The 20,804-nt window shown below is 56.9% G+C and overlaps 4 protein-coding genes and 1 non-coding gene across 7 annotated transcripts; 3 read left to right on the forward strand and 2 right to left on the reverse strand.

Moving 5' to 3' along the window:
- The first annotated feature begins 759 nt into the window (after positions 1-759).
- LOC146428052 (protein FAM136A-like) lies at positions 760-6,893 on the forward strand. 3 transcript variants are annotated; one of them, XR_014856234.1, is made up of 5 exons: positions 760-929; positions 3,134-3,274; positions 4,520-4,752; positions 6,277-6,299; positions 6,778-6,893. XR_014856234.1 is itself a non-coding variant. In XM_085080753.1 (4 exons), exons 1-3 carry the CDS (start codon positions 843-845, stop codon positions 4,706-4,708), a joined length of 417 nt encoding a protein of 138 aa, XP_084936879.1. In that variant the 5' UTR covers positions 760-842; the 3' UTR covers positions 4,709-4,752; positions 6,277-6,420. The 3 variants fall into 3 exon arrangements, 2 of the variants coding, with proteins under 2 accessions (XP_084936879.1, XP_084936880.1); XM_085080753.1 differs by lacking the exon at positions 6,778-6,893 and having other exon boundaries at positions 6,277-6,420; XM_085080754.1 differs by lacking the exons at positions 6,277-6,299; positions 6,778-6,893 and having other exon boundaries at positions 4,520-4,768.
- LOC146428053 (small nuclear ribonucleoprotein G-like) lies at positions 5,897-8,184 on the forward strand. Its single transcript, XM_085080755.1, has 4 exons — positions 5,897-6,035; positions 6,277-6,299; positions 6,778-6,902; positions 8,017-8,184. Exons 1-4 carry the CDS (start codon positions 6,004-6,006, stop codon positions 8,065-8,067), a joined length of 231 nt encoding a protein of 76 aa, XP_084936881.1. The 5' UTR covers positions 5,897-6,003; the 3' UTR covers positions 8,068-8,184.
- A 1,202-nt stretch (positions 8,185-9,386) lies between these two features.
- Positions 9,387-13,533, reverse strand: LOC146428054 (prenylcysteine oxidase 1-like). The gene is made up of 6 exons (XM_085080750.1): positions 13,410-13,533; positions 12,162-12,368; positions 11,297-11,471; positions 10,765-10,976; positions 10,458-10,610; positions 9,387-10,069 (listed from the first exon to the last, which is right to left on the reverse strand). The coding sequence occupies exons 1-6, from the start codon at positions 13,504-13,506 to the stop codon at positions 9,411-9,413; spliced, it is 1,503 nt and encodes a 500-aa protein (XP_084936876.1). The 5' UTR covers positions 13,507-13,533; the 3' UTR covers positions 9,387-9,410.
- Positions 13,534-13,722: 189 nt separating this feature from the next.
- PCYOX1 (prenylcysteine oxidase 1) lies at positions 13,723-19,635 on the reverse strand. The gene is made up of 6 exons (XM_085080748.1): positions 19,534-19,635; positions 18,310-18,516; positions 17,432-17,606; positions 16,900-17,111; positions 16,599-16,751; positions 13,723-15,927 (listed from the first exon to the last, which is right to left on the reverse strand). The coding sequence occupies exons 1-6, from the start codon at positions 19,628-19,630 to the stop codon at positions 15,269-15,271; spliced, it is 1,503 nt and encodes a 500-aa protein (XP_084936874.1). The 5' UTR covers positions 19,631-19,635; the 3' UTR covers positions 13,723-15,268.
- Positions 19,636-19,733: 98 nt separating this feature from the next.
- On the forward strand, positions 19,734-19,804 carry TRNAG-CCC (transfer RNA glycine (anticodon CCC)). Its single transcript has one exon. It is a non-coding gene; the product is annotated as a tRNA-Gly (tRNA).
- Positions 19,805-20,804: the final 1,000 nt, after the last annotated feature.

Consider the following 20,804-nt stretch of genomic DNA (forward strand, 5'->3'; position numbering starts at 1 on the left):
GTTTTGGGGCAGGTTTTGGAGCAGATTTTGGGACGGTTGCCGGCCCTTTTGGGGCAGTTCTAAGGCAGGTTTTGGGGTGGTTCTCCGAGATTTTGGGGCGGGTTTTGGGGCCGTTTTGGGGTGGTTCCCGTCAGTTTTGGGGCGGATTTTAGGGCAGGTTTTCGGGCAGTTCCCGGCTGTTTTGGGGGCAGCTTTTAGAGCAGGTTTTGGGGCGGTTCTCCGAGATTTTGGGGCGGTTCCCGGCCGTTTTGGGGCAGATTTTGGGGCAGGTTTTAGATCAGGTTTTGGGGTGGATTTTGGGGCAGGTTTTAGGGTGGTTCCCAGCGGGTTTTGGGGCGGGTTTTGAGTCAAGTTTTAGGGCAGGTTTTGGGGCGGTTCCCGGCGGTTTTGGGGTGGGTTTTGAGTCAAGTTTTAGGGCAGGTTTTGGGGCGGTTCCCGGCGGTTTCGGGGCGGTTCTAGGGCTCGCTGAGGGCTCCCATGGCCGAGGCCTAGAGCGGTTTTGGGGCCGTTCCCGTCAGCTTTAGGGCAGGCTTTCGGGCAGGCTTTAGGGCGGTTCTCGTCACTTTTGGGGCGGTTTTAGGGCGGGTTTTGGGCGGTTCCCGGCGGTTTTGAGGCGGGCCCAGGCCGCTCTGAGGGCGCCCGTGGCGGAAGCGGCTCAGGGCCTGGAGGGGTTTTGGGGCCGTTGCCGTCAGTCTTAGGGCAGGCTTTGGGGCGGGCTTTAGGGCAGGCTTTGGGGCGGGTTTTGGGGCGGTTTTAGGGCGGGTTTTGGGGCGGTTTTAGGGCGGGATTCAGGGCGGTTCCCGGCCGTTTCGGGGCGGGCCCAGGCCGCGCTCGGGGCGCCCATGGCGGAGGCGGCGCAGGGCCGCGTGCAGGCCGCGGTGGAGAGCGCGGTGCAGGGGCTGGAGCGGGAGCACATCCGCGCCATGCAGGTACCGCCACACCCCGGGGACACACGGGGACACACGGGGACACACCGGGGAGGGCTCCGGGGGGCTCCCGGGGCTGTCGCTGCGGCCCCTCACCCGCACACGTGTGCGCCCCGGGCCGGCCCTGAGACCCCAGCCCAATTCTCTGGGACCCCCAGAGCGTCCCTGAGCCACCCCCGAATCCCTGCACACCCCTAGTGCACGTCCTGGTGCCCTAAATGTCCCCTGGGGCCCCTAAATACACCCTGTGCCACCCCCAGTGCAGGATCTTGGTCCCCTAAATACACCCTGTGCACCCAAAATACACCCTGTGCATGTCCTGAGCGTCCTAAATATCCCCTAAATACACTCTGAGCCCCCCATACACCAGCTGAGCCCCTCAAATCTGTGCACCCTCCCCCAGTGCAAATCCTGGGTCCCCTAAATGTCCCCTGAGTCCCCTAAATACACCCTGTGCATGTCCTGTGCGTCCTAAATATCCCCTAAATACACTCTGAGCCCTCCAAATCTCTGCACTCCCCTCCCGTGCAAATCCTGGGTCCCCTAAATGTAGCTTAGGTCCCCTAAATTTCCCCTGTGCGCCCTAAATACACCCTGTGCCCCCCCAGTTCATGTCCTGAGCATCCTAAATATCCCCTAAATACACTCTGAGCCCCCCATACGCCAGCTGAGCCCCCAAATCTCTGCATCCTCCCCCGGTGCAAATCCTGAGTGCCCTAAATATAACTTCGGTCCCCTAAATGTCCCCTGTGCGCCCTAAATACACCCTGTGCCCCCCATGCACATCCTAAATACACCCTGTGCACCCCATGCACATCCTAAATACACCCTGTGCACCCCGTGCACATCCTAAATACACCCTGTGTCCCCCAGTGCATGTCCTAAATGTCCCCTGAGCCCCCCGAATCCCTGCAGCCCCACACTGCATGTCCTGTGCCCCCTGAATCAACTGTGCCTCCCCAGTTTGCCCCCAGTGCCCCCCAACATCCCCAGTGCCCCCCAGCACACCCTGTGCCCCAAAACACACCCTAAATACACCCTGTGCCACCTCGGTTCATCTCCTGTGACCCCCCAGTGTCCCCAGGGCACCCTGTGACCCCCCCAGTGTCCCCATGCCCCCAGGGCGTGATGTTCTAGTGTCCCCAGGGTGTCCCTGTGACCCTTGTCCCCATGTCCCCAGGGTGCGATGTTTGGTGTTCCCAGGGTGCCTCCCTGACCCCTGACTCTCTGTCCCTGTGTCCCCAGGGCGTGATGTCCCGGTGCCCCTGTGACCTCCCTGTCCCCAGGGCGCCACGTTCTGTGTCCCCCGTGACCCCCTGTCCCCAGGACATGATGTCCCTGTGTCCCCAGGGTGCCCCTGTGACCCCTGTCCCCATGTCCTTGAGTCCCCAGTGTGTGATGTCCCCAGGGTGCCCCCCTGACCCATATGACCCCCATATGTTCCTGTGTCCCCAGAGTCCCCCCTGACCCGTGTCCCCATGTCCCCAGGGCACGATGTTTGGTGTCCCCAGTGTCCCCCCGTCCCCGTGTCCCCAGGACGTGATGTCCCCCTGACCCATGTCCCGGTGTCTCCAGGACATGATGTCCCCCTAACCCCTGTCACCATGTCCCCAGGGCACAATTCTCTGGTGTCCCCAGGGTGCCCCTGTGTCCCCATGTCCCTGTGTCCCCGGGGCATCATGTCCCCGTGTCCCCAGTGTCCCCTTGACCCCTGTCCCAGTGTCCCCAGGGCGCGATGTTCCTGTGTCCCTAGTGTCCCCCTGACCCCTGTCCCCATGTCCCCAGGGTACCACTGTGACTCCAGTGTCCCCTTGACCCCTGTCCCAGTGTCCCCAGGGCACGATGTTCAGTGTCCCCAGTATCCCCCATGAACCCTGTCCTGGTGTCCCCAGGGTGCCCTTGTGACCCCTGTCCCCGTGACCCCCACCATGTCCCCAAGGTACCCCTGTGACCCCAGTGTCCCCCGGGTCCCCAGGGTGCGATGTCCCCTTGACCCCTGTCCCCATGTCTCCAGGGTGCCCCCCTGACCCCTATGACCCCCCTCTATGTCCCCCGTGTCCCCAGGACATGATGTCCCCAGTGTTCCCCCTGTCCCCATGTCCCCAGGGCGTGATGTCCCCCTGACCCTGTGTCCCCAGGGTGCGATGTCCCCCTGTCCCCATGTCCCCAAGGTACCCCAGTGACCCCAGTGTCCCCCATGTCCCCAGGGCACGATGTTCCGCTGCAGCGCGCGGTGCTGCGAGGACACGGCAGCCTCGATGCAGGAGGTGCAGCGCTGCATTGAGCGCTGCCATGCGCCCCTGGCCCGCGCCCAGGCCATCGTCACCGCCGAGCTCGAGCACTTCCAGGTGGGAATGGGCTGCCCTGACACCCCTGAGACCCCAAATCCCTGTGCCCCGTGTCACCCTGTGCTCCCTAAACACACCTTGTGCCCCCCAAACACACCCTGTGCCCCGTGTCACCCTGTGCCCCTAAACACACCCTGTGCCCCCCAAACACACCCTGTGCCCCTAAACACACCCTGTGCCCCCAAACACACCCTGTGCCCCTAAACACACCCTGTGCCCCCCAGTCCATCTCCTGTGCCCCTCAAACACACCCTGTGCCCCCAAACACACCCTGTGCCCCCAGTCCATCTCCTGTGCCCCCAAACACACCTTGTGCCCCTAAACACACCCTGTGCCCCCAAACACACCCTGTGCCCCTAAACACACCCTGTGCCCCGTGTCACCCTGTGCTCCCTAAACACACCCTGTGCCCCCAAACACACCCTGTGCCCCTAAACACACCCTGTGCCCCCAGTCCATCTCCTGTGCCCCTAAACACACCCTGTGCCCCCCAAACACACCCTGTGCCCCTAAACACACCCTGTGCCCCCACACACACCCTGTGCCCCTAAACACACCCTGTGCCCCCAGTCCATCTCCTGTGCCCCCTAAACACACCCTGTGCCCCCCAAACACACCCTGTGCCCCCAAACACACCTTGTGCCCCCAAACACACCCTGTGCCCCCAAACACACCTTCTGCCCCCAATATGCCCTTCAGTCCATCTCCTGTGCCCCCAAACACACCCTGTGCCCCTAAACACACCCTGTGCCCCCCAGTCCATCTCCTGTGCCCCCAAACACACCCTGTGCCCCCAAACACACCCTCTGTTCCCCACACCCCCAATCCATCCCTGACCCTGCCCAAAGTGCCCCTGACCCCCAATATGCCCCCACCCTCTGTCCCTCCCTGCCCCTCCACTGTCCCCCAGTTCCTTGATGCTCCCTGCTGTCCCCTCAGTCCCTCACTGACCCCCACTGTACCCACATCCCTCCCTGTCCCCCCAGTCCCTCCTTGTCCTCCCGCTGTCCCCCAGCCACTTGCTGACCCATGCTGTCCCCACTGTCCCCCATCCCTTGCTGACCCCTACTGTCCTCGCAGTCCCTCTCTGTCGCTCTTGTGTCCCCCCAGTCCCTCCCAGCCCCCCGCTGTCCCCCCGGTCCCCCCACTGTCCACCCGCTATCCCCCCAGTCCCTCCCTGCCCCTCCCTGTCCCCCCAGTCCCTCCCTGTCCCCGCTGTCCCCCGCTGACCCCGCTGTCCCCCAGGACCGGCTGAGCCGCTGCTCGCTGCAGTGCTCAGACCAGGCCAAGGACGCTCTGGACTCGGGGGGCTCGGAGCCGCGGGTCCGGGGCCAGCTGGACGCCTGCCTGGCCACCTGCGGTGACCAACACCTGCGCCTCGTGCCCGCCATGACCAAGAAGATGAGGGACGGGCTGGCGGCCATCCAGCAGTGACACCGCGGGGACCGCTCGGGGACAGCCCCGCGCGCTCATTAAAGGCGAGCTGGCACCTCCCTCCCTCTGCCCGCGGGTGCTGCAGGGGACTGGGGGAACTGGGGGGTGATGGGGGGCATTGGGGGGTGATGGGAGACACTGAGAGCTGATGGCACTGGGAGGGTGATGGGGGGGTGATGGGGGACTCTGGGGGGGGTGATGGGGGGCACTGGAATGGTGATGGTACTGAGAAGGTGATGGGGGCACTGGGGGGTGGTGGGGGGTACTGGGATGGTGATGGGGGGCTCTGGGGGGTGATGGGGCACTGGGATGGTGATGGGGGGTGATGGGGGCACTGGGAGCTGATGGCACTGAGAAGGTGATGGGGCCACTGGAAAGGTGATGGCAGCACTGGGATGGTGACGGGGTTACTGGGGAGTGATGCTTGGGCAGGGTGGGAGCAGCCCCTGGGGGTGCAGGTGTGGGGTGACCCAGGTGTGAGCGTGCACAAGGGACAGAGTGACCCCTGAGTGTGTGCAAGGGACAGGGTGACCCCTGGGTGTGTGCAAGGCCCGGGGCAGTGCCCGTAGGTGTGCAATGCCCGTGGTGACCCTGCGCACCTGCACGGTGGGCAGGTGGTCCCAGCGCTGGCCTGAGGTGACCCCAGGCTGTACGCAGGTGCACAGTGACACACAAACACACGTGCACGTGTGGACACACGCACAGACTTGGACGCACGCATACACAAACGCGTGCACGTGGACATGCACACACACACAAACACGTGTGCACATGTGGACACACGCACAACACGAGGTCACACACACACACAAACGCGTGCACAAGCGTGCACACGCACAACACATGCTCACACGCACACACAAACACGCGTGCACACGCTCAACACATGCTCACACGCACAGCACACGCACAAACACGTGTGCACATGCGGACACACGCACAACACGTGCTCACACGCACACACACACGCACAACACGCGTGCACACGCTCAACACATGCTCACACGCACAGCACACGATGGCGGCCATACCGCCGTACCTCCCCGTGTAGGCGCGCACATCCCCACCGCCCCTTGCTTTCCGCTCCTACCACCCTGCTACATTGCCCCCTTGCTGCGCCGCTACTCGGGTGAGTGCGGTATTGGCGCCGCGGGCTGCCATTGGCTGTCGGGGCGGCGCGAGGGGAAGCGGCGGGGAGGCGGGCGCGGCCGCCATTGGCTGGCGCGGGGAGACGCACGGCGCGCTGACGTCAGAGCGCGGCGCGCGGCAGAGACGGGCCGGGGGCTGAGGGCGCCATGAGCAAAGCGCACCCGCCCGAGCTGAAAAAGTGGGTCTGGGGGCGCCGCGACGGGAACGGGGCTGGGCTGGGGGGCGAGGGAGGGTGTGAGGGGCAGCGGGAGCGGGAGCCGGGCCCGCCGGGTCGGCCGTTTGCTGGTGTCCCGGCGTGCATGGTGTCATGGCGGCGGGAGGGCCGCGGTTCGCCCCGGTGTCGTGAGGGGATGATGGAGGGTTGGGGTCTCTCGCCCCGTCCCCCCCGCCGGTGCTGACTCGGTACCGTCTTGTTGCAGGTTCATGGACAAGAAGCTGTCGTGTGAGTCCTGGAGCTTATTCCGCCCCCGCACGGGAGCCCCGCTCGCCCGCCTGCCCCGAGCCCCTCACGGCCCCGCCACTGAGCACCCGCCCCGCGCCCCGCAGCAATGCCCGGGTCTGGGGATCCTTCCCAACCCCGCTTCCCCCTCGTTCCACCCACCCACTATTGGGGACTGCCCACCCTTCCCCAGTGCCCGGCTTTGGGGACCACCTAGCCCCTCCCGGTGCCCAGGGGTTTCAGGCCTCACAATCCATTAATTAAAATTGTCATCCATTCATTTAAACCATAATCCATTAATTTAACTAATATGAATTGAAAATGTGCTTTTCCCCCTCTCCTTCCTTACCCCATCAATGGGTTGCACTGAACCCCTCCCCTTAACCCCTCGGCGGGTCCCGCTCCTTCCCAGCCGCAGTTTTGGGGGGAAACCCCCCTGTTTTGGGAATTGCCCACCCCTAACGCCCCGCATTCCCCGCAGTGAAGCTGAACGGCGGCCGGCACATCCAGGGCATCCTGCGGGGCTTCGACCCCTTCATGAACCTGGTGATCGATGAGTGCGTGGAGATGGCGCCGGGCGGGCAGCAGAACAACATCGGCATGGTGGTGAGTGCCGCCGGGAGCACTGGTGGAGCCAGGGGGTGTGGAGAAGGAGAAAGTTTGGTGAGGGATAGGTTTGGGATGTGTTAGCTGTGACTTTGCAGAGCTTTGGTTGATTCTTCTTCCAAGAGAGGTGAAGTCTCGGCTTGGAAACACATGGATGTACGGACGGGTGGACAGGAGGAAGGGGTGGAGGGATGGACGGATGGATGGACAGACAGATTGATGGTGGAGGGAGGGATGGATGGACAGACGGATGGATGGATAGATGAATGGATGGATAGACTGATGGATGGATGGATAGATGGATGGATGGACAGACTGATGACCGATGGATGGACAGACTGATGGATGGATGGACAGATGGAAAGATTGATCATGGACGGACAGACGGACGGTTGGAGACAAAGTCACATCCAGCTGGAGCCAGGCACCAGTGGTGTCCCCAGGGATCAGGATTGGATCCAGTCCTGTTCAGTATCACTGTCCATGATCCAGATCAAGGGCACCCTCAGTGAATGTGTGGGTAACTCAAAGGTGGGTGGGATGTGGATCTGCTGGAAAAGGATCTGGAGAAAGGTCAGGAGCCCCAGGAGAGGCTGAGGGAGCTGGGAAAGGAGCTTAGCCTGGAGAAAAGGGGATCAGGGCTCTACACAACTCCTGACAGGAGGGGACAGCCAGGGAGGTTTGGTATTTGACCCAGGGAACAGGGACAGGAGGAGAGGGAACAGCCTCAGGTTGGGCCAGGGGAGGCTCAGGGTGGACATCAGCAGGAATTTCTCCGTGGAAAGCGTGGTGAGGCCTTGGAACTGCCCAGGGATGTTCGGAGTCCCCATCCCTGGAGGTGTCCAAGGAACACCTGGCTGTGGCACTCAGAGCTCTGGGCTGGGGACAAGGTGGGGATCAGGCACAGCTTGGCCTCAATGACCTTGGAGGGCTTTTCCAGCCTCAGTGATTCTGAGATTCTGTAATCCTTGGAAGTGCAGGGTTAAAATCAATCAATTTTCATCCTTGTGGGGGAATTCCCAGCAATTTTTCAAGGATCAGTATTTTGGGGAGATAAACTGGAAGAAAGGAACTCTCAGATAGGAAGTAACAACTCTCAACTTCCTCCTTCCAGGTGATCCGAGGGAACAGCATCATCATGCTGGAAGCTTTGGAACGAGTATAAAACCCTGGAAAACCCCAAATCCTGACCCACCGGTTCCGTTCCCTCCTCCAAGACGCCGCCCACGAGTGTACAATTATTTTTTTTGTTATTAAATACATTTTGTAATGGTTGACCTAACTCAAGCCTTTCTTGCATCAGTTTTTGGCGCCTGGGTGTTAATTATGCTCCCAATCCTAGGAAAACTCATGGAAAACGTTGAGAGGGTTGAATTTATTGAACTGGGTGTTAGATTTCTGCTATTTTTGGTGTTTTTCTCTTTCAAAAATGCTCAGGTCATTAAATCATTTATTAACTACTTCACACTTCAACACAGTGATGGGTATTGGTGGGTTTCCCTCTTTCCCACCCGTTTTGGCAGCTCCCCCCACCCCATAAGCCACAGAAAAGTTTGGGAAGCAAACAAATCCCCAGTTTCCACCCTGAGGAACAATCACTTGGCAGACCCTTTGGAAAAGCCAAGGCAGAGGGATGGACAGTCTGGGAATTGGCATTCCCAGCTGGAGAAGGGGTGGGATGTGCAGGGCTTCACAGTGATCCCAAGCTGCAGGGCACTTTGGGGGTCAATACGGCACTTTGAATGAATTCCCTAATCTCAGACAGGCATGGATGGAGGAGTTTGAGGAAAACTCAGGGGAATTGGCTTGAGGAAAAACTCCTGGCTTACTTGGGAATGCTTCAGTGCTGTCCTGCTCCCTCCTGAGTTGGCCAAACAGCTTCCAAATGCCACCATAGGATGGTTTAGATGAGATAACAGGAATCATTTTGTCATGGAAAGGGCCACCAGCCCTGGAGGTGTCCAACACATGGAGGTGGCACTTGAGGACATCATCAGTGGTGAATGTAGTTGGGCTGATGGTTGGACTTGATGGTCTTGATCTTGCAGGTCTTGATGACCTTGAAGGTCTTAAAGATCTTTATGATCTTGAAGGTCTTTCAACCTTATCCTACAGAACATTTCCTCAGAGGGGCGAAGCACAGAGTTCATTACTCTTAATTATGGCATCTTGACAATATTGAAGGTCTTGACAATCTTGAAGGTCTTCCAACCTTAAGGATCCCATGATCCTAAGAAACACCTCCTCAGAGGGGTGAAGCATGGAGTTTATTAGTGTTAATTATGGTATCTTGAAGGCCTTGATGTTCTTGAAGGTCTTGACGATCTTGAAGCTGATGATCTTGAAGGTCTTGATGATCTTGAAGGGCTTGATCTTGAAGCTGTTGACGATCTTGAAGATCTTGATGTTCTTGAAGCTCTTCCAACCTTAACCATTTTGTGATTCTATAAAACACCTTGTCAGAGGGACAAAGCACGGATTAGTGTTAATTAAGCCCCATGGGGGATGTCAGAGCTCCATTTTGAGCTTCTCATGAAGATCCTCCTGGTCAATGTTGGCGCTGTGGCCATGCCAGCGGTGGTAGGCGAGCAGGGCGGCATTGCGGGCGGCGATGGCGCTCATCTCCATGGCGCTGGCGGCGTTCTCCACCCCGTTCAGGTAGTACAGGTGCTCGTGCAGGATGATGGGAGGACACTTTTCAGGAGTGCTGTACTGAGGATATGCCAACCACGGCTTCACCTTCACCGAGTCGTACGAGGAGAAGAGCAGATTGAGCTGCTCCTTGGTGAGCACTTCCTTGGAAAACACCTTCCAGACGGCCGACTGTGATGGCAGATTCCTGCCTGTGCTGACATCCCCCACGGGGGGCTCTACACCCACGCTGTAGAAGAACTGTTTGGGGTTGTCCGTGGTGAAGACTGCCCCCAAGTTAAAGGCCTGGGGGTCCTGGTAGCCGAAGAAAGAGGCGTTCAAGCGCCCATGCACCAGGGTGGTGACGGTCTGGTGGTAGGGATTCGGGAATTCCGGGATGGGAGGGTCAAAGTTCCGGAAGGTGATGTTGGCCATCTCACGGCCGAGCGGGGCCGCGATGACCACGATGTCGTAGGTGTCACTTGTGAGCCCCGAGGACGTGTTGTAGGTGACCTCGTAGAGCTTCACTGGGTCCCCTGCAGAGAACAGCTCTGTCATCCCATGGTGGGAGGGAATCCCCATTGCCCAAGGCATTTCAAAACAAACCATTTGAGTTTATAAAATCATAACCGCTTAGCTGTCAGCTAGGGTTTGAGCCCTGTTTTTATGGAGTCGTGGAAAGGTTTGGGTTGGAAGGGACCGCAAAGCCCATCCAGTGCCACCCCTGCCGTGGCAGGGACACTTTCCACCATCCCAGGGTGCTCCAAGCTGGTCTTGGACACTCCCAGGGATCCAGGGCACAACCTCTATGGGAAACCCATTCCAGGGTGTCCCCACCCCCACAGGGAGGAATTTTCATTTCAAAACCCAAAAAGGCATGAGGTCAGTCCCCTCCCCACTGAAGGGAATCCCAACCCAACTCACCGCCATGCTTCTTTCTGATTTTTGGCTCTATGGACACAACCGTTCCTGGGATAACCTCAGCCTTGGAGGAGGAGATGAGGCCACTGCACACCAGCTTGTTCCCCCCTTTCACAGACCAAAAGCTTGACTTCAGCCCACCCAGGGACAATACACCTGCAAGGAAACCACCATCATCAGAGCACGGAAACACCGGGAGGGCAACATGGAAAATCAGGGGGAATAAACATCCCACTGGGGCCCAGAGCCTGGAGCCCATGGAACAGGAATCCCAACACCCAGGATGGGAGTCTACCTCCAAAACACTCACCTACAAAGGCATTGACGATCACCCCTTGGCCATAATAGTACCTCATGAAGGGACAAACCACCTCGTTGATGAATTTCTGCGAGAAGCCAGCTTTCTGCATGGCCTCATCGATGGTCTCGTTGAGCATCTGCGTGAAGTCATTGCCTCCCAGCGCGTGCAGCAGGCGCTCGTTGCTGCTGAAGGCATAGTCGTGCATCTGGTACCGGTAGATCCTTTAACGGCAGACAAGAAATTAGCTCTGGTAATTAGCTCTGTGGCCCTGGGAGCTTTGTGGGAGCAGCACGACAAGGGGCTGGAGGGACAGGGCAAAGAGGGCAGGTTTAGGTTGGCCAGTGGGCATTTTTATGAAGGTGGTGAGGTGCTGGTAGAGTTTCCCCAGAAAACCTGTGGCTGCCCCTTGACCCCTGGAAGTGTCCAAGGCCAGGCTGGATGGGGTTTGGAGCAACCTGGCTAGTGGAAGGTGTCCCTGCCCATGGAATGAGGTGGTTTTAAGGCTTTTTCCCACTTTTTCCCCCTCAGGGCCCCAACCCACCTCATGAACTTGTCCAGGATGTCCTCCACCCACGTGGACATGCGCAGGGGGTTGAGGCCATAGTACCAGAGCTCCTTGAGGAAGTTGATGAAGGACCAGCTGCTCTCCTCAAACACAAGTTCCTCCCCGTTGTAAATACCTGCGAGGCTGTCCGGGACGGTGGCGACTGGGAGGCCTTCATGAAAAGGATGGGAAAAACTAATTTAGGGAAAAGTAGAGCTATTGCACCTCAACTGTAACTTCCTGGGACGACCTGGCTTTGTGCTGATAAGGGTTAGCGATTGAAGGTTGGAGTCCCAAAGTGCAGAAAGGGGAATCAGCCCTTGACCAGGAGCCAGGGCGTGATCAGAGGTGACTTTGGGACCATTATGCCATCAATAGGTCACCCGTGGGGGAGGAGGGGCCCTATTTCAATTAGGATTTGGGTTTCCTCTGCCTGGAGGGGGGCTGGGATACCACAGGGGGCATGGGGGAGGAGATGGGGGGCTATTGGGGAAGAAAGGGGGGCTGTGGGGGAAGGATATTGGAGAAAGGTGATTACTAGGGAAGTATATGAGGGGATTATTGGGAAAAGAACGGGGATTGTTGGGGAAGGATTCAGGGGGAATATTGGGAAAAAAAGGAGGTGCTATTAAGGAAGGATGTGAGGTGTTACTGGGGAAGGATATGGGAGGTTACTGAGAAAGAAGTGAGACTATTGGAGAAGGACATGAGGGCTACTGGGGATGCATAAGGGGCTACCAAAGTTTGTTCTTCCGAGGGATGTCCCCCAGCAGAGTGGGACCCAGAGCACCCCAGGGGGATGATTTTGGGACCAACGGATGATTTTGGGGCTGGGGGATGCCAGGGTGGGGGTTCTGCTCACCCAGCTCCTTGACAAAATGCTTCATGTGCAGGTTGAGGGGGTGGATGATTGCTCCCCCTGCCTCATAGGCAGCACCCTCCACGTCCAGCGTGTGCAGCCGGCCGCCCACCTCCGCCTTCTCCAGCACGTGCAGCTGCACACCGCGGCCGAACTTCTGCCGCAGGTAATACGCCGCGGCCGAGCCGCCGATCCCGCCACCCACCACGGCTGGGAGAACAGGACCTGGTCACTCTCACTGCCCTCGACCCTCAGGGATCCCCCCTTTCCCTCACGGGCTCCCCACCTGACAGATCCCCTCAAGTGATTCCTTCCTCACAGACCCTTCTCAGATCCTTCACAGTCCCCCTCCCTCATAATCCCCTCTATCCCCCTCACAAATCCCCTCATGGTGTCCCCCACCTCACACCCCTCATCCTCATAGATCCCCTCAAGGGACCCCTCCCTCATACCACCTCCTTCATGGCTCCCCCCTCACAAATCCCCTCATGGTTTCCCCGCCTCAAGGGACCTTCCTCAGGCCCCCCATCCCGATAGATCCCCTCCCAGGACCCCCTGACAGATCCCCTTAAGGGACCCCCTCCCTCATACCGCCTTCCCCACAGCTCCCCGCTCACAAATCCCCTCATGGTGTCCCCTGCTCGGGGCCCCCATCCCCATTCCCTCAAGGGAATCCCCCCTCCCTCATACCACCTCCCTCAGAGTTCTCCTCTCACAAATCCCCTCATGATGTCCCCCCCTCAAGGGACCTCTCTCGGGCCCCCAACCCCACAGATCCCCTTATGGGACCCCCTGACAGACCCCCTCAAGGGAGCCCCATCCCTCATGGCTTCCCCTCACAAATCCCCTCATGGGGACTCCCCGCCTCACACCCCCTGTCCCTCACAGATCCCTCACGGTTTCCCCATTTCAGATCCCCTCACGGACATTACCGCCATACTCCCTGCCCCTCACAGATCCCCTCACAGGCCCCCCTGGCCTCCAGAGACCTGGAGGAGTCCCCACCTCCGACCTTCCTCACAGATTCTCTCAAAGGATCCCCCTCACCCCTCACAGATCCCCTCAGTCTTCCCCCTCAGATCCCTTCAAGGGACCCTTCTCATCACACCTCCGGCAGCTCCCGTGAAGAGATCCCCCCTCAGCTCTCCCCTCACAGATCCCTCACACAATCCCCTCTCGCCCCCTACCCCTCCCTCACACCCGCTCTCCCCTCACAGCCGCGGCCATCGCCCCCGCTCTCCCCCGCCGCACCGATCTTGGCGGGCCCATCGCGGAGGCTCAGCGCGGGCGGGCAGAGCGCGGCGAGCAGCGGCAGCAGCAGCAGCGGGAGCCGGCGGAGGCCCGGCATGGCGCAGGCGGAGGGCACAGGGCAAGGGGCGGAGCGGAAGGGCGGCTCGGGCGGACGGTGCGAACATGAAGGACAGAAAAGGTCGATCGCACCAACCGCGCCGCTGGTGTAGTGGTATCATGCAAGATTCCCATTCCAAACTTTGAGGGGGTTGAATTTATTGAAGTAGGTATTAAATTTCTGCTATTTTTAGTGGTTTCCTCCTTAAAAAAATGCTCAGGTCATTAAATAATTTATTAACTACTTCACACCTCAACACAGCAACGGATGTTGGTGGAATTTCCCTCTTTCCCACCCGTTTTGGCAGCTCCCCCCACCCCATAAGCTACAGTAACGTTTGGGAAGCAAACAAATCCCCAGTTTCCACCCTGAGGAACAATCACTTGGCAGACCCTTTGGAAAAGCCAAGGCAGAGGGATGGACAGTCTGGGAATTGGCATTCCCAGCTGGAGAAGGGGTGGGATGTGCAGGGCTTCACAGTGATCCCAAGCTGCAGGGCACTTTGGGGGTCAATACGGCACTTTGGATGAATTCCCTAATCTCAGACAGGCATGGATGGAGGAGTTTGAGGAAAACTCAGGGGAATTGGCTTGAGGAAAAACTCCTGGCTTACTTGGGAATGCTTCAGTGCTGTCCTGCTCCCTCCTGAGTTGGCCAAACAGCTTCCAAATGGCACCATGGGGTGGTTTAGATGAGATAACAGGAATCATTTTGTCATGGAAAGGGCCACCAGCCCTGGAGGTGTCCAACACATGGAGGTGGCACTTGAGGACATCATCAGTGGTGAATGTAGTTGGGTTGATGGTTGGACTTGATGGTCTTGATCTTGAAGGTCTTGATGACCTTGAAGGTCTTAAAGATCTTTATGATCTTGAAGGTCTTCCAACCTTATCCTACAGAACATTTCCTCGGAGGGGTGAAGCACAGAGTTCATTAGTCTTAGTTACAACATCTTGACAATCTTGAAGGTCTTCCAAACTTAAGGATCCCATGATCCTACAAAACACCTCCTCAGAGGGGCAAAGCACAGAGTTCGTTACTGTTAATTATGGTATCTTGATGATCTTGAAGGTCTTCCAACCTTAAGGATCCCATGATCCTACAAAACACCTCCTTGGAGGGGCAAAGCACAGAGTTCATCAGTGTTAATTATGGTATCTTGATGTTCTTGACGATCTTGAAGGTCTTGGTGATCTTGAAGGTCTTCAAACCTTAAGGATCCCATGATCCTATGAAACACCTCCTTGGAGGGGCAAAGCATGGATTTCATTAGTGTTAATTACAGTATCATGATGGTCTTGAAGATCTTCAAGGTCTTCCAACCTTAAGGATCTCATGATCCTATGAAACACCTCCTCAGAGGGGCTAAGCATGGATTTTATCAGTGTTAATTACAGTATCGTGATGGTCTTGAATGTTTTGGTCTTGAAGGTCTTGATGATCTTCAAGGTCTTCCAACCTTAAGGATCCCATGATCCTAAGAAACACCTCCTCAGAGGGGCGAAGCATGGAGTTTATTAGTGTTAATTACAGTATCTTGAAGGCCTTGATGTTCCTGATGGTCTTGACAATCTTGAAGATCTTGACGATCTTGAAGTTCTCAACGATCTTGAAGGTCTTGATGATCTTGAAGGTCTTCACAATCTTGAAAAGCTTGATGTTCTTGAAGCTCTTCCAACCTTAATGAGTGATTCCACAAAACACCTTGTCAGAGGGACAAAGCACAGAGCTCGTTAGTGTTAATTAAGCCCCATGGCGGGTGTCAGAGCTCCGTTTTGAGCTTCTCGTGCAGGTCCTCCTGGTCGATGTTGGCGCTGTGGCCATGCCAGCGGTGGAAGGCGAGCAGGGCGGCGTTGCGGGCGGCGATGGCGCTCATCTCCATGGCGCTGGCGGCGCGCTCCAGTCCGTTCAGGTAGTACAGGTGCTCGTGCAGGATGATGGGAGGACACTTTTCGGGAGGGCTGTACTGAGGATATGCCAACCACGGCTTCACCTTCACCGAGTCGTACGAGGAGAAGAGCAGATTGAGCTGCTCCTTGGTGAGCACTTCCTTGGAAAACACCTTCCAGACGGCCGATTGTGCCATCAGCTTCCCACTCACGCTGGCGTCCCCCACGGGGGACACCACACCCAGGCTGTTGATGAACAGTTTAGGGTTGTCCGTGGTGAAAATCGCCCCCAAGTTAAAGGCCTGGGGGTCCTGGTAGCCGAAGAAAGAGGCGTTCAAGCGCCCGTGCACCAGGGTGGTGATGGTCTGGTGGTAGGGATTTGGGAATTCCGGGATGGGAGGGTCAAAGTTCCGGAAGGTGATGTTGGCCATCCTGTGGCCGAACGGGGCTGCGATGACCACGATGTCGTAGGTGTCACTTGTGAGCCCTGAGGACGTGTTGTAGGTGACCTCGTACAGCTTCACTGGGTCCCCTGCAGAGAACAGCTCTGTCATCCCATGGCAGGAGGGAATCCCCACTGCCCAAGGCATTTCAAAACAAACCATTTGCATTTAAAAATTTAGCTGTCAGCTGGGGTTTGAGCCCTGTTTTTATGGAGTCATGGAGTGGTTTTGATTGGAAGGTTGCAAAGCCCATCCAGTGCCACCCCTGCCATGGCAGGGACACTTTCTACCATCCCAGGGTGCTCCAAGCTGGCCTTGGACACTCCCAGGGATCCAGGATCATCCACAGCTTCTCTGGGAATTCCATCCCAGCCCCTCACCACCATCACAGGGAGGAATTTCTTCCCAATATCCCATCCAAACCAGCACCAGGAATTACAGAATGGTTTTGGATGGGAGAGACCTTAAAGCCCAAACCATCCCATCCCATCCCATCCCATCCCATCCCATCCCATCCCATCCCATCCCATCCCATCCCATCCCATCCCTGCCATGCTCAGGGACACTTCCACCCCAGGTTGCTCCAAGCCCCACCCAGCCTGGGCTTGGACACTCCCAGGGATCCAGGGGCAGCCACAACCTCTGTAGGAATTCCATTCCAGGGTGTCCCCACCCCCACAGGGAGGAATTTTCATTTCAAAACCCAAAAAGGCATGAGGTCAGTCCCCTCCCCACTGAAGGGAATCCCAACCCAACTCACCGCCGTGCTTCTTTCTGATTTTTGGCTCTATGGACACAACCGTTCCTGGGATAACCTCAGCCTTGGAGGAGTAGATGAGGCCACTGCACACCAGCTTGTTCCCCCCTTTCACAGACCAAAGGCCTGACTGCACCCCAGCCAGGGACACAGCACCTACAAGGAAACCACCACCGTCAGAGCAGGGAAACACCGGAAGAGCAACATGGAAAATCAGAGGGAATAAACATCCCACTGGGGCCCAGAGCCTGGAAGAACAGGAATCCCAACACCCAGGATGGGAGTCTACCTCCAAAACACTCACCTACAAAGGCGTTGACGGTGACTCCTTGGCCATAATTAACCCTCATGGCTGGACAAACCACCTCATTGATGAATTTCTGTGAGAAGCCAGCTTTCTGCATGGCCTCATCGATGGTCTCGTTGAGCATCTGCGTGAAGTCATTGCCTCCCAGCGCGTGCAGCAGGCGCTCGTTGCTGCTGAAGGCATAGTCGTGCATCTGGTACCGGTAGATCCTTTAACGGCAGACAAGAAATTAGCTCTGGTAATTAGCTCTGTGGCCCTAGGAGCTTTGTGGGAGCAGCATGACAAGGGGCTGGAGGGACAGGGCAAAGAGGGCAGGTTTAGGTTGGCTAGTGGGCATTTTTATGAAGGTGGTGAGGTGCTGGTAGAGTTTCCCCAGAAAACCTGTGGCTGCCCTTGTATCCCTGAAAGTGTCCAAGGCCAGGCTGGATGGGGTTTGGAGCAACCTGGCTAGTGGAAGGTGTCCCTGCCCACGGAATGAGGAGTTTTTAAGGCTTTTTCCCACTTTTTCCCCTTTAGGGCCCCAACCCACCTCATGAACTTGTCCAGGATGTCCTCCACCCACATGGACATGCGCAGGGGGTTGAGGCCATAGTGCCAGAGCAGCTTGAGGAAATTGATGAAGGACCAGCTGCTCTCCTCAAACACAAATTCGTCCCCGTTGTAAACGCCAGCGAGGCTGCCCTGGGGTGAGGCGACCGAGAGGCCTTCAGGAAAAGGATGGGAAAATTAATTTAGGGAAAAGTAGAGCTATTGCACCTCAACTTTAACTTCCTGGGACGACCTGGCTTTGTGCTGATAAGGGTTAGCGATTGAAGGTTGGAGTCCCAAAGCATATCAGCCCTTGACCAGGAGCAAGAGAGTGATTGGAGATGACTTTCAGACCATTATGATGCCATTAATGGGTCACCTGTAGGGGAGAAGGGGCCCTATTTCAATTAGGATTTAGGTTTCCTCTGCCTGGAGGGGGGCTGGGGTACCACAGGGGGCATGGGGGAGGTGATGGGGGGCTATTGGGGAAGACAGGGGGGCTGTGGGGGAAGGATATTGGAGAAAGGTGATTACTAGGAAAGCATATGGGGGAGTATTAGGAAAAGAAGGGGGACTGTTGGGGAACGACATGGAGGAATACTGGGAAAAGTATGAGGGGCTATTGAGGAAGGATGTGAGGGGCTATTGAGGAAAGATGTGAGGGGCTACTGTGGAAGGATATGGGAGATTATTGGGAAAGAAGTGAGACTATTGGAGAAGGATATGAGGGCTACTGGGGATGCATAAGGGGCTACCAAAGTTTGTTCTTACGAGGGATGTCCCCCAGCAGAGTGGGACCCAGAGCACCCCAGGGGGATGATTTTGGGACCAACGGATGATTTTGGGGCTGAGGCATGCCAGGGTGGGGGTTCTGCTCACCCAGCTCCTTGACAAAGTGCTTCATGTGCAGGTTGAGGGGGTGGATGACTGACCCCCCTGCCTCATAGGCAGCACCCTCCACGTCCAGCGTGTGCAGCCGGCCGCCCACCTCCGCCTTCTCCAGCACGTGCAGCTGCACGCCTCGGCCGAACTTCTGCCGCAGGTAATACGCCGCGGCCGAGCCGCCGATCCCGCCACCCACCACGGCTGGGAGAACAGGACCTGGTCACTCTCACTGCCCTCGACCCTCAGGGATCCCCCTTTCCCTCACGGGCTCCCCACCTGACAGATCCCCTCAAGTGATTCCTCCCTCACAGACCCTTCACAGAGCCTTCACAGTCCCCCTCCCTCATAATCCCCTCCATCCCCCTCACAAATCCACTCACACCCCTCACCCCCATAGATCCCCTCATGGGACCCCCTCCCTCATGGCTCCCCCTCACAAATCCCCTCATGGTGTCCTCAAGGGACCTCCCTCGGGCCCTCCAACCCCCCTGACAGATCCCCTCAAGGAAACCTCCTCCCTCATACCCCTCCCTCATGGCTCCCCCCTCACAAATCCCCTCAATGGTGTCCTTAAGGGACTTCCCTCAGGCCCCCAATCCCCATAGATCACCTCATGGGACTCCCTGACAAATTCCCTCAAGGGACCCTCTTCCTCATACCGCCTCCCTCACAGCTCTCTCCTTACAAATCCCCTCATGGTGTCCTCAAGGGACCTCTCTCGGGCCCCCCAACCCCACAGATCCCCTTATGGGACCCCCTGACGGATTCCCTCAACGGAGCCCCATCCCTCATGGCTTCCCCTCACAAATCCCCTCATGGGGACTCCCCGCCTCACACCCCCTGTCCCTCACAGATCCCTCACGGGTTTCCCCACTTCAGATCCCCTCACGGACATTACAGCCATACTCCCTGCCCCTCACAGATCCCCTCACAGGCCCCCTGACCTCGAGGGACCTCGAAGGGTCTCCGCCTCACACCTTCCTCACAGATCCCCTCAAAGGATCCCCCTCGCCCCTCACAGATCCCCTAATAGTCTTCCCCCCAGATCACTTCAAGGGACCCTTCTCATCACACCTTCCGGCAGCTCCCCTGAAGAGATCCGCCCTCAGCTCTCCCCTCACAGATCCCTCACACAATCCCCTCTCGCCCTCTACCCCTCCCTCACACCCGCTCTCCCCTCACAGCCGCGGCCATCGCCCCCGCTCTCCCCCGCCGCACCGATCTTGGCGGGCCCATCGCGGAGGCTCAGCGCGGGCGGGCAGAGCGCGGAGAGCAGCGGCAGCAGCAGCAGCGGGAGCCGGCGGAGGCCCGGCATGGCGCAGGCGGAGCGGAAGGGCACAGGGCAATGGGCGGGCCGGAAGGGCGGCTCGGGCGGATGGTGCGAACATGAGGGAGAGAAAAGGTCGATCGCACCAACCGCGCCGCTGGTGTAGTGGTATCATGCAAGATTCCCATTCTTGCGACCCGGGTTCGATTCCCGGGCGGCGCAGGAGCTTTTTCGCATCCCTGTCAATTATTTTATGCGGAATTTCAAAGTCCTTTATTTTACACCCTTGACTTTTAATTATTTTAATTTTCGCATCCCTTTCAGTTATTTTATGCGGAATTTCAAAGTCCTTTATTTTACATCCTTGATTTTTAATTATTTTTATTTAACTCCTTCATTTTAATTGTCCCGCCCCGGTGGAAGGCTCCCCCTCGGTGCCCACATTTACCTTTTCACCCTGCTTTTAATCCCTTTACTTTTAATCCCCTTACTTTTAATCCCTTTACTTTTAATTATTTTATTTTTACCTCCTTCGTTTTAAAATTCATTTAGTTTAAACCCCTTTGTAAAAATTCCTTTAACTCCTTCAGATTTTTTTTTCCTGCCCTTTGTTCCTGCTGCTCACATGTCCCTTTTCACCCCGCTTTTAAACCGTTCACTTTTAATTCTTTCATTTTTAATTAATTTTAAATAATTAATATTAGTCCCTTTACTTTTAATTACTCTTATTTTAGTCTCTTTACTTTTAATCCATGTATTTCATAAGCTTTATTTCCCAGTGCCACCCCGTTGCCCACATGTCCCTTTTCACCCCGACTTTAACGCCTTTACTTTCAATTATTTCCATTTTAACCTTTACTTTTCAACTCCTTCATTTCAAACTCCACTATTTTAACTCCTTTAACTCCCTTTATTTTTATTTCTCAGCCCTGCTGCCCCCATTCCCAGTGCCCCGATGTCCCTGACCCGCCTATCGCTTTTCACCGCGGTTTTAACCCCTTTACTTTCAATTATTTTCAATTCCTCAATTTTAAATTCCTCTCTCTCAACACCTTTATTTTCACACCTTTATTGTCACTTCCCCACACTGATTCCCCCGTTCCAGTACCCACCAGCACCTTTTCCCCGCTTTTAACCTCTTTACTCTTAACCCTTTCAACTCCTTCCCATTTAACCGCCTCATGTTACACACCTTTATTTTAAACCCCTTCATTTTCCACCT

This window comes from Lichenostomus cassidix, chromosome 22 (genome assembly GCF_008360975.1).
Source record: "Lichenostomus cassidix isolate B80296 chromosome 22, HeHo_3.0, whole genome shotgun sequence".
Classification (NCBI taxonomy): Eukaryota; Metazoa; Chordata; class Aves; order Passeriformes; family Meliphagidae; genus Lichenostomus; species Lichenostomus cassidix.

Coding starts and splice junctions, on each gene's coding strand:
- LOC146428052 (XM_085080753.1), top strand. CDS start 843: ATGGCGGAGGCGGCGCAGGGCCGCGTGCAGGCCGCGGTGGAGAGCGCG. Junction 930..3,133: donor AGCACATCCGCGCCATGCAG/GTACCGCCACAC, acceptor CCATGTCCCCAG/GGCACGATGTTCCGCTGCAG. Junction 3,275..4,519: donor CCGAGCTCGAGCACTTCCAG/GTGGGAATGGGC, acceptor GCTGTCCCCCAG/GACCGGCTGAGCCGCTGCTC.
- LOC146428053 (XM_085080755.1), top strand. CDS start 6,004: ATGAGCAAAGCGCACCCGCCCGAGCTGAAAAA. Junction 6,036..6,276: donor CACCCGCCCGAGCTGAAAAA/GTGGGTCTGGGG, acceptor GTCTTGTTGCAG/GTTCATGGACAAGAAGCTGT. Junction 6,300..6,777: donor CATGGACAAGAAGCTGTCGT/GTGAGTCCTGGA, acceptor CATTCCCCGCAG/TGAAGCTGAACGGCGGCCGG.
- LOC146428054 (XM_085080750.1), bottom strand. CDS start 13,506: ATGCCGGGCCTCCGCCGGCTCCCGCTGCTGCTGCTGCCGCTGCTCGCC. Junction 12,369..13,409: donor CGATGGGCCCGCCAAGATCG/GTGCGGCGGGGG, acceptor CTGTTCTCCCAG/CCGTGGTGGGTGGCGGGATC. Junction 10,977..11,296: donor ATCCTGGACAAGTTCATGAG/GTGGGTTGGGGC, acceptor CTGCCGTTAAAG/GATCTACCGGTACCAGATGC.
- PCYOX1 (XM_085080748.1), bottom strand. CDS start 19,630: ATGCCGGGCCTCCGCCGGCTCCCGCTGCTGCTGCTGCCGCTGCTCTCC. Junction 18,517..19,533: donor CGATGGGCCCGCCAAGATCG/GTGCGGCGGGGG, acceptor CTGTTCTCCCAG/CCGTGGTGGGTGGCGGGATC. Junction 17,112..17,431: donor ATCCTGGACAAGTTCATGAG/GTGGGTTGGGGC, acceptor CTGCCGTTAAAG/GATCTACCGGTACCAGATGC.